This window comes from Capsicum annuum, chromosome 10 (assembly GCF_002878395.1).
Source record: "Capsicum annuum cultivar UCD-10X-F1 chromosome 10, UCD10Xv1.1, whole genome shotgun sequence".
NCBI lineage: Eukaryota > Viridiplantae > Streptophyta > Magnoliopsida > Solanales > Solanaceae > Capsicum > Capsicum annuum.
In genome coordinates this window covers 158,795,740-158,811,659 of record NC_061120.1, presented here as the reverse complement: position 1 = coordinate 158,811,659, position 15,920 = coordinate 158,795,740, and the positions used below count along the sequence as shown (strand labels likewise).

The window sequence follows — 15,920 nt, the reverse complement described above, 5'->3', positions numbered from 1 at the left end:
GCATTAACTTGATGATTTGGCAAAATGCATGTAGATATGCATTTTTTGGGAGCGTGATTAAATTAAAAAAATATTTATAATATTTAAAAAGGTAAATAAAAAAAAACTAAAATCTCCCCCCAACTTTTGTTCCAGCACCCTCCCTGCCGTCCACCACCCTCTCCCCTCCACCACCACCCACCACTCCGTGTCCCACCACGCCATCCACCACCTTTCCCCATCCCTGCCATGTCATTCACTACCTTTCTCTATCCCTTCACGCCATCCAACACCTTCCCCCATCCCCCTACCACCTTGCCACCCCGTGTCCCGCCATGCCATTCACCAGCTTCCCCCATCCCCCATGTTGTCCACCCCCGTCCCCCGTCCCCCGTCCCCCTCCCCCGTACATCGTCCACCACTCTCAACTCGTCCCCCTTATGTCGTCTACCTATATAAGCCTAAACAGTCGCCCCTCCCCCGCTTCCCCACCATGTTAATTATTATAATAATTAATATCTTATTAAAATTAAGTTATATTAATAGAATATTAATTATTATTTTTAATTTTTAAATAATAAGAAAGATGAATTTTATTTTAAAAAATAAATTTTTAATTATTTTGTTATTTATTTAATTGGTAGAGATGAATTTTGATAAATAATGGTGGAGATGATTTTTTTTTGTTAAAATTTTTTATTATATGATATATAGTGAAATTTTGAGTTAGAATCTCATCTTCGTTGTTGAGTTTTTGATTTTGTAATATAAATTATGAGATTTTTTGCTTTTGAATTGTAATTTTTAATTTATGATTTTATTATTTTATTTTTACTTATTTTTATTTAATATTATTAATTGATAATTTTAAAAATTAATTAATGAAGATATTATGGCATATCATGATTTATATGACTTGGATATGACATGGAGATGACGTGGAGCTGATGTGGAGCTTTTTAAAGGAGAGTGAGGCACACACATGGTCTGAAAGGTTTAAAATATTGAATTTTGATGGGTTGAAGGGTTCAGATGACAAAGGGCTAAGTAGGAGTATCCGCTTAACAAATCAAACCAAGTACAAGGGTCCATTGAGCTATTTTGGCTAGTAAAAATATGTGAAAACCAAAAAGAAAACATATATAATATATCAAAACAAGAGAAGGAAAAAGGACCAAATATACAAACAAATCCCTCCCAAGACCTGGTAAGGTCAGTACTACAGGCACTACTAAAAGATACTCAAAGTACTAGATATAATCTAAAATATACACAACATATACAAGCAGTCTCGAGTACAAAAGACTAAATTAGAATAGATAGAGGATGATCAACCTCGGATGATAGTAAATTCAACCTGCTCTGAATTAGTACTGAAAGGTAGTAACCACGTCAATACCGACTACTAGTACTCGAATCTGCATTAGGAAAAAGATGCAGAAGTGTAGTATGAGTACCAAAGCAATGAGTACTCAGTAGACATCATCGACCGACTGAGCTTAGTATAGGAAAAGTATAACTAAAATGTGAGGGTGTAATCTAAGTCAACAATAGATAGAGATAGAAAGGTAAACAACTACCAAGCCACGTAAACGCGGCGAAGAAATAAATATAAACGATATAGAAAATAAATAACGTAGTAATTACAGACAAATCAAACATAACCTATGTGGGCCCCCATAAGCCCTCTAGGCATACTAAAGAAGAAAATTAGCCCAACCTACCCCCATAAGCCGGTGGGACACACAAAAAGTAATTAAAAAAAAATAAACAAAAATCATTCATAACTGCGCTGATCCTAAGAAATCATATCAGTTATCCAGATGTGCACCGGGATTGAACTGGTACCAAAGGATAGTAACGAGAGGCCATATGCTAGGCTCGAACTGATAGTGGTGGATAATAACTTGAGGCTATATGCTGGATTCAAATTGAAGATAGTGGGTAGTAACGAGAGCCAACATATATCATATACAATAGAACTCATAATCAAATGCCAGACTTGAACCAAAACTCAGAGGAACCAAAACTCCCAGAACAACAGTAATCTATACCAGAACTCCCAAATCATCATAACTAGATGTCGTACTCAAACCAATACTCCTAATAAGCACATCCAACTGTAACAATAAAATCCAACCCATACAATAATCAATGCCAAAGTGATACCGAAATTCACAAATAATGACAGAAATAAAGTACATGTTGGATATATGTCAAAACTAAAATATATTTAATTAACCATTCAAATATCTTGATTAAAAAGGAACAGATCCAAGATTTCACAACTTGATTTTGCGTCCTAAAGTGATAGATGTTATATCAATCTAAAAGATAAGATACCAAAAATTACTAGAACGGGATCTTAAAATAAGACATGGTATAGATAGCAATTGGTATGCAAATTATAAGTACTTGTCCAAAACTAGCATAATAGTACATAATTACTGTAAATAAGCTCAATCTAAAGGTAGGGTAAGCCTAACCTACCTGAACGTCAATGTTAAAATGTCTTTTTGCGAAGCCTTGGGATAGTACCACTAAATCCAAGCTTAAATAACTTGATGTGGATAATTAATTTCTCTCTCAATGACCAACTCTAACGTTAGTGGATATCTCGCAAAAACTACTCTTAATAATATAAATATGTACAGGCTCTGTATATGTATAACAATATATCATACATTGATAATAGTATATAATGAACCTCTATACATATGTAGTGAATTACTTATATATAAGTGTAAAGTCTGCCGACAAATTTAAATTAAAGATGCCACCTTGATGGCTTTGTCACCTAACCTACTATCCTTAACAACACTTGTAATTGCCACTTAAACAACTTATTTTGATACTTATATGGCATCTGTCATGTACACACACACACACACACACACACACATATATATATATATTAATTATCAACTTTAATTTCATTACGTATATACTTGGGTATTGCATAGGTTCGTATTAAAATAATTATAATATTTTGAATATATCATAATAAATAGAAAATTATTTCTAATAAAATCTCTATTATATAATAATAATATTTTAACATATCTACATTTACTATCTTCGTTTAAATTACTAGACTATAAAAAGCTATTATAAAGTAATATAATTATACCATAGCTTAAAGAATTTAGCCAATATCAGAAATAAAGGATAATAAATTACATTTCTACCAAATGCCATTTAAATTAAATATTCCATAGTATATTTGATATTACTAAAATTCCCAAAAAAACTGTCCAAAAATTGAACTGTCAGTCCCATCAAGTTATAAATAACTTGGGGCGGTTATAGAAAAGTTCTAGACAACGAAAATATATGAAAACAAGAAAAATGACCGTGAGGGTCATTACAAAGTATATAGTGCACAAATAAAGTGCATTAAGCCAATTTTGATTATTTTTTATATTCATGGCATAGTTATGTCATTTATTTAATGTGTAGGCATATTTTGGTCGCCCATTATGCTCGGTGAGATTTTGCATTCGAGCATGATTTACACTCCTCTTGTTCCATCAAGGTATGTACACAAAAAAAAAAAAAAAGGAAAAAAGGGAATGTTACCTCTACTGGTCAACTATGGAGATAGTTGATTGTTGTGCAGTGCGTTTCGATATGGTAACTTTGGTGTGACAGATAACACAGTTGATGAAATTCTAGAATTTGATCGAGAGGATATCTAAATAATTTCTCAATAACCTCACACGACATTTCTCTAAAATATTTTCTCATTGCTTGAAGAGAGAGGGTAGCGGTGGAGGTATACTAGTGCTCAGTGAGATTTCGCATCCGAACATGATCTACGCTCCTCTTGTTCTATCAAGGTACGTACACAAAAGAAGGGGAGAGAGAAACATTATCTCTACTTGTCAACTATGGAGATAGTTGATTGCGGTGCAGTACCTCTCTATATGGTAATCTGGGCATAACATATAACACATTTGATAGAATTCTCGAATTTGATCGAAAGGGTATCTCAATAATTTCTATTCACGCGTCATTTCTCCAAAAGTATTTTCGTATTGCTTGAAAGGAGAGGGCAGTGGTGGAGGTATACTAGAGCTCGATGAGATTTTGCATTCGAGCATGATCTGACTACTACACACATATACACACACACCCAATATATAGATTTATATAATTTCTACTTTAAATAAATATTTGAGAAATCGTTTTACTAATATATCATTTAAATCAAGTTTATCATTTACTTTCTTCAAAAATCAATTAATAATATAATTAATCTATTATTTCAGTTAATTGATTTATGTCAAATTAATCATTTCTTGTTGTTAAATTAAAAGGCTTAATTAATTAATTAATTAATTAAGAAATTTATTGTCGTAGTTTAATTTCAATTTACAAAAGCTTGCCAAATTCAATCAATTGGAAAATAAGTTTCCAAAGTAACCGGGTTCCATCCGTTCATCTTCAACTTTTGTATCAAAATAATTAAATTGGACCAATTCTTCAGGCTCAATCTCTTTTAACCCGATTAATCCAGTCCACTTACCAGTAATACATACATGGCTTGTATCTTCTTCACTTCCACACGCCCTAAAAAATAAAGTTAGTTGTTGGAATCCTCATCAACTTGGAGTCCCTGTATCTTCGTTTGTCATCTAGAAGGTGTTAGTATGAGAATTTAGATCTGATTTCGTTAATAGCCTTAAGTAAAAGCTTTAATAGATTAGTTTTTATGTATGTGACACGTAAATCTCGTGCGTATTATGTGCATTGCACATTCATTTCATGCGGCTTTTTTTGTTATAAACTGAAATTAACGAAAGTGTTACTGTACAACGCTAAATAAGAAACTAGACTGAACTTGGACATAGTCCCAAGTTCAGGCACTGCAAAGAAACCACAAACAAGCATCAAAGCCTCAACATACACTACTAGTAGTTATGAAAGAAGACTAATTCAGCTAATCTAGCGGTCATCTTCTTCTGGAGTCTACCTCGAGCCACTACTTGTTGGATGATCAATCTAATAACCACTTAGAAGTACTACTTGCCTTCTGAAATACTCTATTATCACGTTCTTGCCGCATGAAGTATACACAACCAGCTAAGGTGGTGCAATAGATTTGGGCATTTGAATTTCCACCATTTGCATGAGCCACTGTCCATGCTATTTCATTTGTTCATTTCCATGTTGTTCTACTATATCCCGGCCACACCAATAGAGATTCACATACTGTTTTTGAAAATGTTCACTGAAAAAACAAATGCTCCACCGACTCCTCTGCTCCACCGCATTAGGGACGGGTACTATCGTCAACAAGGTTCCACTTCTCGAGTCTGTCATTTGTATAGAGTCTTGACAATATAGCCAAATAGCGGACGAAAATCCACTTAGGTTCGCCACTAGTACTGCTTATGAGTCGTGTCCAAGGAGCCTTAGGCATCTTGTGCGTATAATGTGCATTACACATGCATTTTTTTGATAATTAATAATTTTATTTTAAAAATGTCCTGATTCCATATTTGCTAACTCTAATCACCAATAAGAACATGACTAATGAGCTTGGGGCATGTCGACCTATCATAATGAGGGATCAACCTTCTTCAATACTCCCTCCATTCCTAACCATTCCTTTTTATATGTTCCCTCCTTTTATCATCAGTCACTTTGATTAACTTTTAAAGCTAAATTAGATTAAATTAATTTAAATTTTTAAAATTAAAATTTAGATATTAAAAAATTATATAAAAAGTACTATAAATTGTAAATTTTTTTTTTCCAGTTTGATTAAAAAGTACATCTTAAAATGTTGGTCAAAGTTTGTATTTTTTAACTCTAAAAAAGAAAAGAGAGCATAAAAAGGAATGGAGGGCCCTATTAGAAATATGTGTGAATCACTCTCTAATACTACTAACAAAGGCAGCCCGATGCACTAAAACTCCCGCTATGCGCAGGATTCGAGAAAGGACCCGACCACAAAGATTTATTGTACGCAGCCTTACCTTGCATTTCTAATACATCTCTATGTTGTGAATCACATCTCTCAACCTATTTAGTCCTAATCTTGTATTGGATGCTTCTACCCACACCACTGTAAACAATCAAGCTCTAGAACGCATCACTGAGTAAGAACTCTCCACTTTTTGTCCATCATTATTTCTCTCATTTTGCTTCACTTACCTTTACTCATCTTGTTAACACAATGTCAGTACCCATAGAATGTTTACTGGTGAAGTTTAGCATTAACCGTCCATACAGAGGCTTCCTCCTTTTTTAAAAAATAAAATAAAATAAAATCCTGGCAAACAAAATGTTAATTGGGGAAGCCTGAACTTCATCTTATCCTAGAGAGTTGAAACAACGAGGTTACTCAATGTACTTGGCATAACGCCTCCAGCAATTGAGCACTGGAATTCTTTTGAAAAGAATTACTTACTGCAAGATGTTTAATACCGATAAGTACCTTCTATTTCTGTACCTAAATGTGGTTGGCAATGTGATCAAGATCAAACAAAACCTTCAGCCAAAATACTGAAACTATCTGATTGCTTAAACCAACCTACTGCAGAATATTTCACTTCTGTCAAAGCAAAGTCAACGAGGGCAAAATTCAAGATGGCTATTATCTAGTCAAGGTTCATCTGCATCACTTCCAAGTTGATCATCGAGGCTTACTGTATAGAGGCTTCCATCTGGACCCGCGACCTTAAACCTATGAAGTAAGACGAAGAAAAAGAAAATAAAATTAGACTCTTGGAATATCAAGATGCAACATTTAAAGCGCAAAAGCACACTAGATACCTCTCAAGAATGAATTTCCCTTCCTTGTACTTTTGGGTCTTGTCATGTGCGGCTTCCTGGGAATTAGTTGAGAGTTGTCAATAAGAATATCAGGGTAACTAGAGATCAGATAAAGAATAAAAAAAGGGGCAGCCTGGTGCACTGAGCCCCCGTTATGTGTGGGGTCTGAGGAAGCACCAGACCACAAAGGTCTATTGTGAAGAGCTAATAATCAGATCTTTGGTGAAGAGAAAGCTCACATATTTCCAGCCCACAATTGACCCACACCCCACACAGAATGTGTCAACAACAGTATGCATTCCGGTCATCATCATCCGGTCTTCTTTTGCTCCAACTGTGACATTCACTCTGCAATGCACAAAAGAGGATATAAAACACACTGTTGCAAGTGCAAAAGCATGAAGCATTGAATGTTATGGAGGTGTCTACTGTGCCTATCCCTAATACAGCATCTGAGAAATATGAGTCTTATTTTCCTGTGATACATAACATAACAGGTTAAGCTATTTATTACCAGAAAATACAAAGACCACTGTGACCTCTACTAAATTATGTTGCTTGTATTTCAAGCAATTGAAAAGACTACCAGACAAAAAATAAAGTTAATACTGACTGCGGAGATGCATGAACTAATATAAGCATTCGCTGCCTGATTTAGTCACTGATAGCTTCAAGTTTTCAAGCACTAATAAAGATGAAAGCACTCCATATAAGATGGCAGGTAATTTTGAGCTTCACAAGTCAAAGAACACTTACACCTTATCAAAGAGGTAAGCCTTCCCATGACTGCAGTGAAATGACTGTAAAAAACTTAAAGGTCATTAGAATACATACATGTGAAGCATAAATTTCATAATCATGCAAGTGGAACGGTGTTTGCCAGTCAGTCTGCAGTTAGTAGCATGAAGATAACATAATCCAGAAGACTAGGAATAATACCGGTAAGAAGTACTAATAGCGTCAGCAAAGCTCTCTTCAAGGGAATAGCCATTAGAAGTAACTTAACTTCATTCATATTTGAAATAACCCGTGAGTCATATTTATTTATATTCCAAATAACTTGGCGAGTTCAATACTAACAGGGGTTGGAATAAGATAGCAATAGATTGAAATGGAAGAAAAGGTTAGGCTTAAGGACCAGAACTGCTGGGTGCCCTTATATAAAATTGATAGCAACAAATGAAAAGTTAGCCAAACTTCGTCTAGAAAAATGGAGCCAATATACTTAACCTTCATGATGACAAAAAAATCAAACAATTACCCACATAAAATAATATATATGAACAGGAATATTTCATCCATCAGGTACCTCAGCTTGTCAGTAACTCAGTATAAAAAGTATGTTCAGACACTCAGTTACTTCTATTTGCTTCTTACATCTTGCCTAACAATATCAAACGGTGATGTTTGCATGACTTTGTCTGCCATGGCTAGTATAAGAAAGTCTCATTGTTAAAATATTGGGATATTTGAGTATTAGAATGACTTGGACATACTACAGAAAACATCCAACATCAATTCAAACCAAAATTTTCTTCTATTGATACAGGATGGGTAAATGATCATGCGGCAATAGTATGTGAAATAATGGCAACTAGTGCCACAAAAAATTCAACATCAAGACCCATAGTGGACTTCTTGCAATGTGAAGTATTAGAGTGCCAGTGCAGTCAGTCATGGTTATTCGGAAAAAACACAGATGTCAACCCAAAAATCCGTGGTCATCTCTACTTTACATCATTTTAAAAAAAGTAAATCTGTAGCTGTTGCAACCTACACTGACCTCTACTCCAGAGTCCAAGATTATGAGAGAAATAAGCCATGTAAACACCAACCTCAAAGATCAATAGTGGTGATATCCATTTCATTGTGGATCGTGCCAAGGCCAACACATTCCACAATCCTTCTAAATCAACAATCACAATTTTGACCAATCAGAATGGCATGTCCAGAACTCCAAAGAAAATCATAGATAAGTCGCACTTGTATCTGAAGTCAACTATGAGCGCTGCAAACTTGACCTCAGAACGTGGGCTTCACTTACACTTTCCAACTCTTTTTGCATAGGTTTCATCTCTCTAAATATTTGTTTTGGCACAAAAAGGAAATTAACTGATCTTTCCATTGTTTGATATAATTGAATCTCATCTTCAATTTAAATAGAAAAGAATCATTTGCAAATTGCATGCACATTTAAAGGCTATAGATTTAACAAATAAAAGACCTACAATGATAAGGTAAGCAAATCATAGGTCCATATAAATTGAGAGTCTGAGACCAATCAAACCACTAGTAGGATCATCTTTCGTAACTAATCCCCCTTTATAGTAGTAACAGATTCATGAATCACGAATACTCAAGATTCCTATCACTTCATGGTTTTGAACTTTGTGAGCACAAATGCCAATTCCCAAATTCATTATATCTCCAGATTCTATAATTTGAAACAATTGTCATAATTCTCTAAGTACTGTTTATTAAAGCGCCAAAGTGGAGATGAATACATCATTAGTAGTTGATGGGAGACCCATATAAGAATGCAAATTGTAAAGATTTGGCACCTAGGACAAATTCAACTCCAAAAGCTAGCTCATGAGGGGAGGATTATCCAAGTCCATATAAGGAGATCAATTACCCATCCTTTTTCCGATGTGAGACTTTTAACACTCCCCTGCACGCCCAAACCCCGTTAACTGGAGCGTGGAAAATAAATTATGGGGATCCAACATCTGTGAACAAAGATTGGGATGGGCCTGACTCTGATACCATGTAAGATTAGGTCTTAGCCTAACTCACCCCAAAAGTTAGCTCAACGGGAGGAGGATTGCTCAAGCCTTATAAAGAGACCATTCATCTCATTAACCACCAATGTGAGACTTTTTTCATTTTCAACACAAATAAATACAGTTTGGGATAAACATAATATAGTCCAATGCAGGCGAATCAAGCAACTCTTATAGAGAGATGGTGGCACTTCCTTAAGAGAATAGTGCCTACCAAGTTACATGGCAAAAAACTTCTAAAAGACGCAAATCATCTTTCTAGTCTTGCTTTTGCCCGTATCAAGATTCTAGAATGTTATCTTTCCAAGATAATAGCCTACAGTTTTACTTAGATCTAGTTGGGTTGCTTCATACATTCCATTCCAAGTTTCCAACTATTAGCAAACAATCCAATTTGGTGAGGGTGAGTTGGGAGAGGGAGAGAGTAGGGAGGGGACGAAAGGGAGAGATACCCATATTCATGTGATGGTTAAAATCTAATTCATTTTCCATACAGAGGATGATATATCATAGAATCAAAGACTTTTTTCCCCGAATATATTTAAAGGCTTCACTTTTGTTTAATTGATATAATAATAAATATGCTCGTGGGGATGCACCATAACTCAATCAACTATACCTCAATCCCAGGTTAGCTGAGCGGCAATATGAATCCTTTATATCCATTCCTCTTTGTTCATTTGATACAAATACTAACATATTTAAGACACCTTAGTGGTTCCCTATATTATAGTTTCTATAATGTTACACATATTCCAACACAGACATACAAATATTCAACAAAACTAAAAAAACTCACACCAAACCTCATGCATGTATGGTGGATAACAATTAGGCCTAAATCCCAACAAGTTGATATCATCCATATGGATCATTTGTTTCCATTTTGTTTGGGTCTTTGCAGGATCTACATTGATTCCAAGGGATTCTGAGTCTTTTGAGGCAATTGGGCAGCTTGCAATTTTAGTTCTACCTTGACTTCTTTTTGAACCTTCAATCATTATGGTATAAGTATTGCACCTGTTGATCGGGGTATTTGCAAGTTTACATAGAACATGACCAAACTATCTCAAGTGCCCTTCTCTCATTATATCTTCTATGAATGCCGCTTGTATCCTCTATATGATGTAATCATTTCAAATCTGGTCCAAGTTTGTACAACCCTATATTTGTCTTAAGATCCGAAATTTCCACAGTACTCATTTAGAATATATGTTTGAGGTCGGATATTCACTTCCATAGAACATTGTTGGCTACACAACCATCATTAGAACTTGCCTTTAGCCATTCTCTTCGAAGACCGCCTAGATTTCTGAACTGCCTGCATTTAGGTGCAACAATCCTATGGATCTTACATCACTTCCACTTTATTCCACTTATAGTAATTTAAGTTATCATGCATTTATTCTGTCTTCTAATTATCCTAAAAACCTATACTTCCTCATGGTTCAGTTTGAATTCCTAGCTAGTTTGTCAGTTAATACATTGGTGGAAACATATTATATATGTCCCCAGAACTTTTAGTTATAGAAAGGGAGGGAGTAGTCAACACCAATTTCAGATGGTAGATAGATGAAAAGATCAGTAATCGTCAGTTTTTTTCTTGAACTTAAAGATAGAGTAGCTGGTTGGTCTTAGGTTAGTATTTTCCACTTGTAACAAGAAAAACAAAGTGGCAATATTCAGGAACAAAACCAAGATGTTGCTTATTCAACAGCCCGCATAAATATATTCCAACAGCATACATCCACTTAAAAACATGACAGGAAGAAATTAATTACATAGGCTACAAGATAAATACAAAGATATCCAGCCAAAGTACATTTATGTGTTATTCAAACGTTTGTTTGGCTGTAATGCCGTAATACTTCTCTAGAAATATATGAGAATGAAATAAACCAAGTTCATAGCAACCACCATCATCTAGTGAAAATAGCTCAACTTAGTCTAGAAGCACACTTGAGAGGATAGCTCCCAAATAATCCAAAACACTGCGAAGTCCATCTAAAAAACCAAGGTAAGGAAGCAACATTCAGCATATAGCTGATTTTAAATGAGTAATCAAGCAGTCCTGCAGAGTGGAAACTCTTACGAGATGAAGCATACCACTGCCTCACACATCTGACAGCCCCCCACCCCCACCCCCACCCCCAGACCTAAAGCACTGAAGAAATTACTGCCCTTGACTCTCGAGTACGGTCATCCACCACATGGCCCGCACTCCTGTGTCTCTAGGCCTTTCCTAACTCCGAACACTAGAACTTTTTTCCTTTTCACCAAGTGTTTCCAAAATACCAAGAAACAGCATCCACACTAATGATAAAATAATCAGCTATGCCACGATTCCTTATTATTAAAGGCCGGTTATATGCATCCTCTTTGATTAAATCAGATTCCAAACAGGCAGAACTAATATTAACACTGAAATTAGCAGGATACAAATGGTAGCTCCGGTTATCTTCTAGCTTATAAGATTGATAATAAATAAAACATTTTTACATGAAACATAAAAATTTCAACTCCTGCAGATACAAAAGACAACAAAAAAGGGCAGCCCATGTAATAAAGCTCCCTCTATGAGCGGAGTTCAGGGAAGGGCCGGACCACAAAAGACAACCTTAATATAAAATTACAAAAGACATGATCCATAAAAACAAAGAATAGATCAAGCAGTATGCAAATAGAGAAAGGGGAAAACCTTAGAAATAATGTGATCAGCCAATGCTAGATGAGTTTGACAGTACTTGCATTTGTAGATGCTTCCTTCAAGAGTTAACACAAAAAGCCTACCCATTTTCTCCTACTTGCTATTAACCTTCAAATAACCCATCCAATTATTTCCTTTTTTACAACCAAAATCAATGCTTTATCACAAATTAAAGCATCAAAAAAAGATCCACAAGAACAAAAACATAATAAATCCAAATAAACATATGTTACATGAATTAGTGTAAGCATTTTCAAGAATTGGTACTATAGGGGCATTAAGTTGTTGAGTCACACTATGCAGATTTGGGAGAGGGAGATTGAACGAAGATTAAGGAGGGTCATGTCCATTTCGGAGAATCAGTTTGGATTTATGCCTGGTCGCTCGACGACAGAGGCAATCCACCTGGTAAGAAGATTGGTGGAGAAGTATAGGGAAAGGAAGAGGGACTTACACATGGTGTTCATCGACCTGGAGAAGGCTTATGACAAAGTCCTGAGGGAGGTGCTTTGGAGATGCTTGGAGGTGAGAGGGGTCCCGACGGAGTACATCAGAGTTATTAAGGACATATACGATAGAGGGAAGACTCGGGTGAGGTCGGTGGTGGGAGACTCAGATCATTTTCCGGTTAAGACAGGGCGGCATCAGGGATCGACTCTCAGCCCATTTTTGTTTGCGCTGGTGATGGACTTGTTGACGCAGAGTATTCAAGATGAGGTGCCTTGGTGTATGCTATTTGCAGTTGACGTGGTGCTAATTAATGAGACGCGGGGGGTGTCAATGATAAATTGGAGGTTTGGAGGCAAACCCTCAAATCTAAGGAGTTTAGGTTGAGTAGATCCAAGACGGAGTATTTGGAATGAAAGTTTAGTGAATCGAAGCAGGAGGACAGAGTGGTGGCGAGGTTGGATTCCTAGGATATTTGTAAGAGGAACATTTTTAAGTATCTCGGGTCTATGATTCAGGGAAATGTCGAGATTGATAAGGATGTCTCTAAACGTATTGGAGCAGGTTGGATGAAGTAGAGGCTCTCCTCGGGAGTGCTGTGTGATAAGAAGGTACCCTTAAAGCTTAAAGGCAAGTTCTACAAAGTGGCAGTCCGTCCGGCTATGCTGTATGTGCAGAGTGTTGGCCAGTCAAGAACTCCCATATTCAAAAATTGAAGGTAGCGGAAATGAGAATGTTGCGTTGGATGTGTGGACATACTAGAGGAGATAGAGTTAGGAATGAGATTATTCGGGAGAAGGTGGGAGTGGCTTCGATGGAGGACAAGATGCGGGAAGGAAGACTGAGATGGTTTGGGATGTGATGAGGAGGGGCACGGATGCCCCAGTACGTAGGTGTGAGAGGCTAGCTTTGGATGGTGTTAGGAGAGGTAGAGGTAGGCCGAAGAAGTACTGGAGAGAAGTGATTCGATAGAACATGAAGCTATTACAGCTGTCTGAGGACATGACCCTAAATAGGAAGGTGTAAAGGTCGCGAATAAGGGTAGAAGGCTAGTGCATGGGTGGGTTGTAACTAGTAGTTAGGGAGCTCCGATGTAGCCGGGTTAGTAAGCCTACGACTGTGTACATTGGTAGGAGCCACTAGTGTATGCTACTACTAGGGGGCACCCTTTTCTCCTTTTCTCTTCCTTTCCCTTTTCTTATTTCTTATTTCCTGTTTTTTTAAATTTTTGTATTGCTCTTTTTCATGGCTCGTTTAGCTCTACTGCTATTATTTCACATTTCTTATTTCATTTACGCCACCCATTCCGTGTCATATATTACTATGACCTTGTTGACTATTTATTATCTTGAGCCGGGGTCTATCAGAAACAACCTCTCTACCTCTTCTGAAGTAGCGGTATGAACTGCATACATTTTAACCTCCTCAGACCCCACTTGGTGGAAATACACTGAGTTTGTTGTTGTTGTTGATTTTCAAGAATTGGTACAAAATACCCAGCTTCATAAAAGAAGATCAGCCCCGGTGAACTAAAGCGCGTAAAGGGTCCGGGAACAAAAGATCACCAGGATTATTGTACTTGCATTTAAGAGGTTGTTTCTACGTGTGACATCATCATGTGACAGCAACTTTATAATACAGTATATACAATAACCCGAACATCACCGATATCAAACGAAAAAAAGAAAAGAAATTGAACCGAGATGATGAATTGATCTTACCTGAGAAAAGTAGTAATTTTCACACAGAAAAATGAGACATGTGTTGTTTCACTTATAGCGAGAAATTTGTATGGAAATTTTGAGAAACCAACCGAGAATTAAACTCGGGATTCGCAGGTACGATATTTCCTTTTCTTCACCCCAACAATTTGCATGATAAATATCGATTATAAAAAAAAAAATTATATGGTGTAAAGTGTGTATTTATTATTAATAGTTGGATAATTACTTTTGTAGCTATTTTTTGTACACTATAACAAAAACAAATCTCCTGATTGTTCACTTTTACTTGTCACATTTAAACTTAAAATATTTATTAAAAAAATAATAAGAAAAATATTTAGAAAAATATCTGAACTTTAGTGACATTTGTAGTTGAGCATACTGAATTTTATGGGGGGTCCTATTACCTACCTAGATTTTTTTAAGGTGAATTTAATTCCCCCAGAATGCTATACCCAATTTTGGCGGCTGACAGTGTAATACACGCATCAAGTGTAATACACGCATCAATCTCATTTTTACATGTATTTTTTTTAAATTAATTTTTATTTACTTTCTTCTCCATTCTTATTCTTTTCATCAATTTTCATTATTTTTTTCACCAAAACTTGATTTCTAATTCTTTAAATTTGACTTTTATCATACTAAATCTTTTCCTAAATTTCAAATTCAAATCAAAAACTTTCTTCAACAATTTTATTCAAATCGAATGGAACACTTTTCCAAAGTTTCTTAATTATATCCAAATGTCGGCTGCAATGGTGGCTGCCAGCAGCAATGGTAGCTGCCGGCAGCAATTTGATAAAGATTTGATTTTTCTTTCGACCAAACGTAAAAGATGATTAGTTTTTCAATTTTGTAATAATTTTTATTTTTCAATTTGAAATTGGGTCAAATTGATGTAAATGAATTGGATGTGTTGAAGATGAAAGAAAGAAGCACCATTGGAGCAGCATTGAAGAGAAGAAAGAAAGAAGAGAGAAGAGAAAGATTTTTTTTTCTGGTCAAATGTAAAAGATAGTTTTTCAATTTTGCGATGAATTTTTCTTTTTCAATTTGAAATTGGGTCAAATTGATGGAAATGAATTGAATGTGTTGACGATGAAAGAAAGAAGCACCATTGGAGCACCATTGAAGAGAAGAAAGAGAGAAGAGAAAGAAAGAAGAAAGAAAGAAGAGAGAAGAGAGAAGAGAGAAGAGAAAGAATATGAAAAAATAAATAAAAAATATAAAAATTTTAAAAATCAGAAAATTGAGGGCTATTTGACCAAAAAAGAATTTTTTTAACGTTTTTTAATACTCTCACGCGCCCAATGCGCGTGAATTACATGCACTTGTCCAAGTGGGCATATATATGCCATTAAAATACGAAAAAAGAAGTCTAGGGGTAATAGGACCTCCGCTAAATTCAGTATGCACAACTGCAAATTCAGTCAAAGTTCAGATATTTTTTTGAGTATTTTTTCAAAATAATAAATTAACATGACTATTTTGTCA

At 35.7% G+C, this 15,920-nt stretch overlaps 1 protein-coding gene across 1 annotated transcript; it reads right to left on the bottom strand.

Moving 5' to 3' along the window:
- Positions 1-6,274: 6,274 nt before the first annotated feature.
- Positions 6,275-14,701, bottom strand: LOC107846005 (protein yippee-like). Its single transcript, XM_016690531.2, has 6 exons — positions 14,421-14,701; positions 12,244-12,360; positions 7,519-7,562; positions 7,002-7,110; positions 6,763-6,818; positions 6,275-6,673 (listed from the first exon to the last, which is right to left on the bottom strand). The coding sequence occupies exons 2-6, from the start codon at positions 12,337-12,339 to the stop codon at positions 6,592-6,594; spliced, it is 387 nt and encodes a 128-aa protein (XP_016546017.2). The 5' UTR covers positions 12,340-12,360; positions 14,421-14,701; the 3' UTR covers positions 6,275-6,591.
- Positions 14,702-15,920: the final 1,219 nt, after the last annotated feature.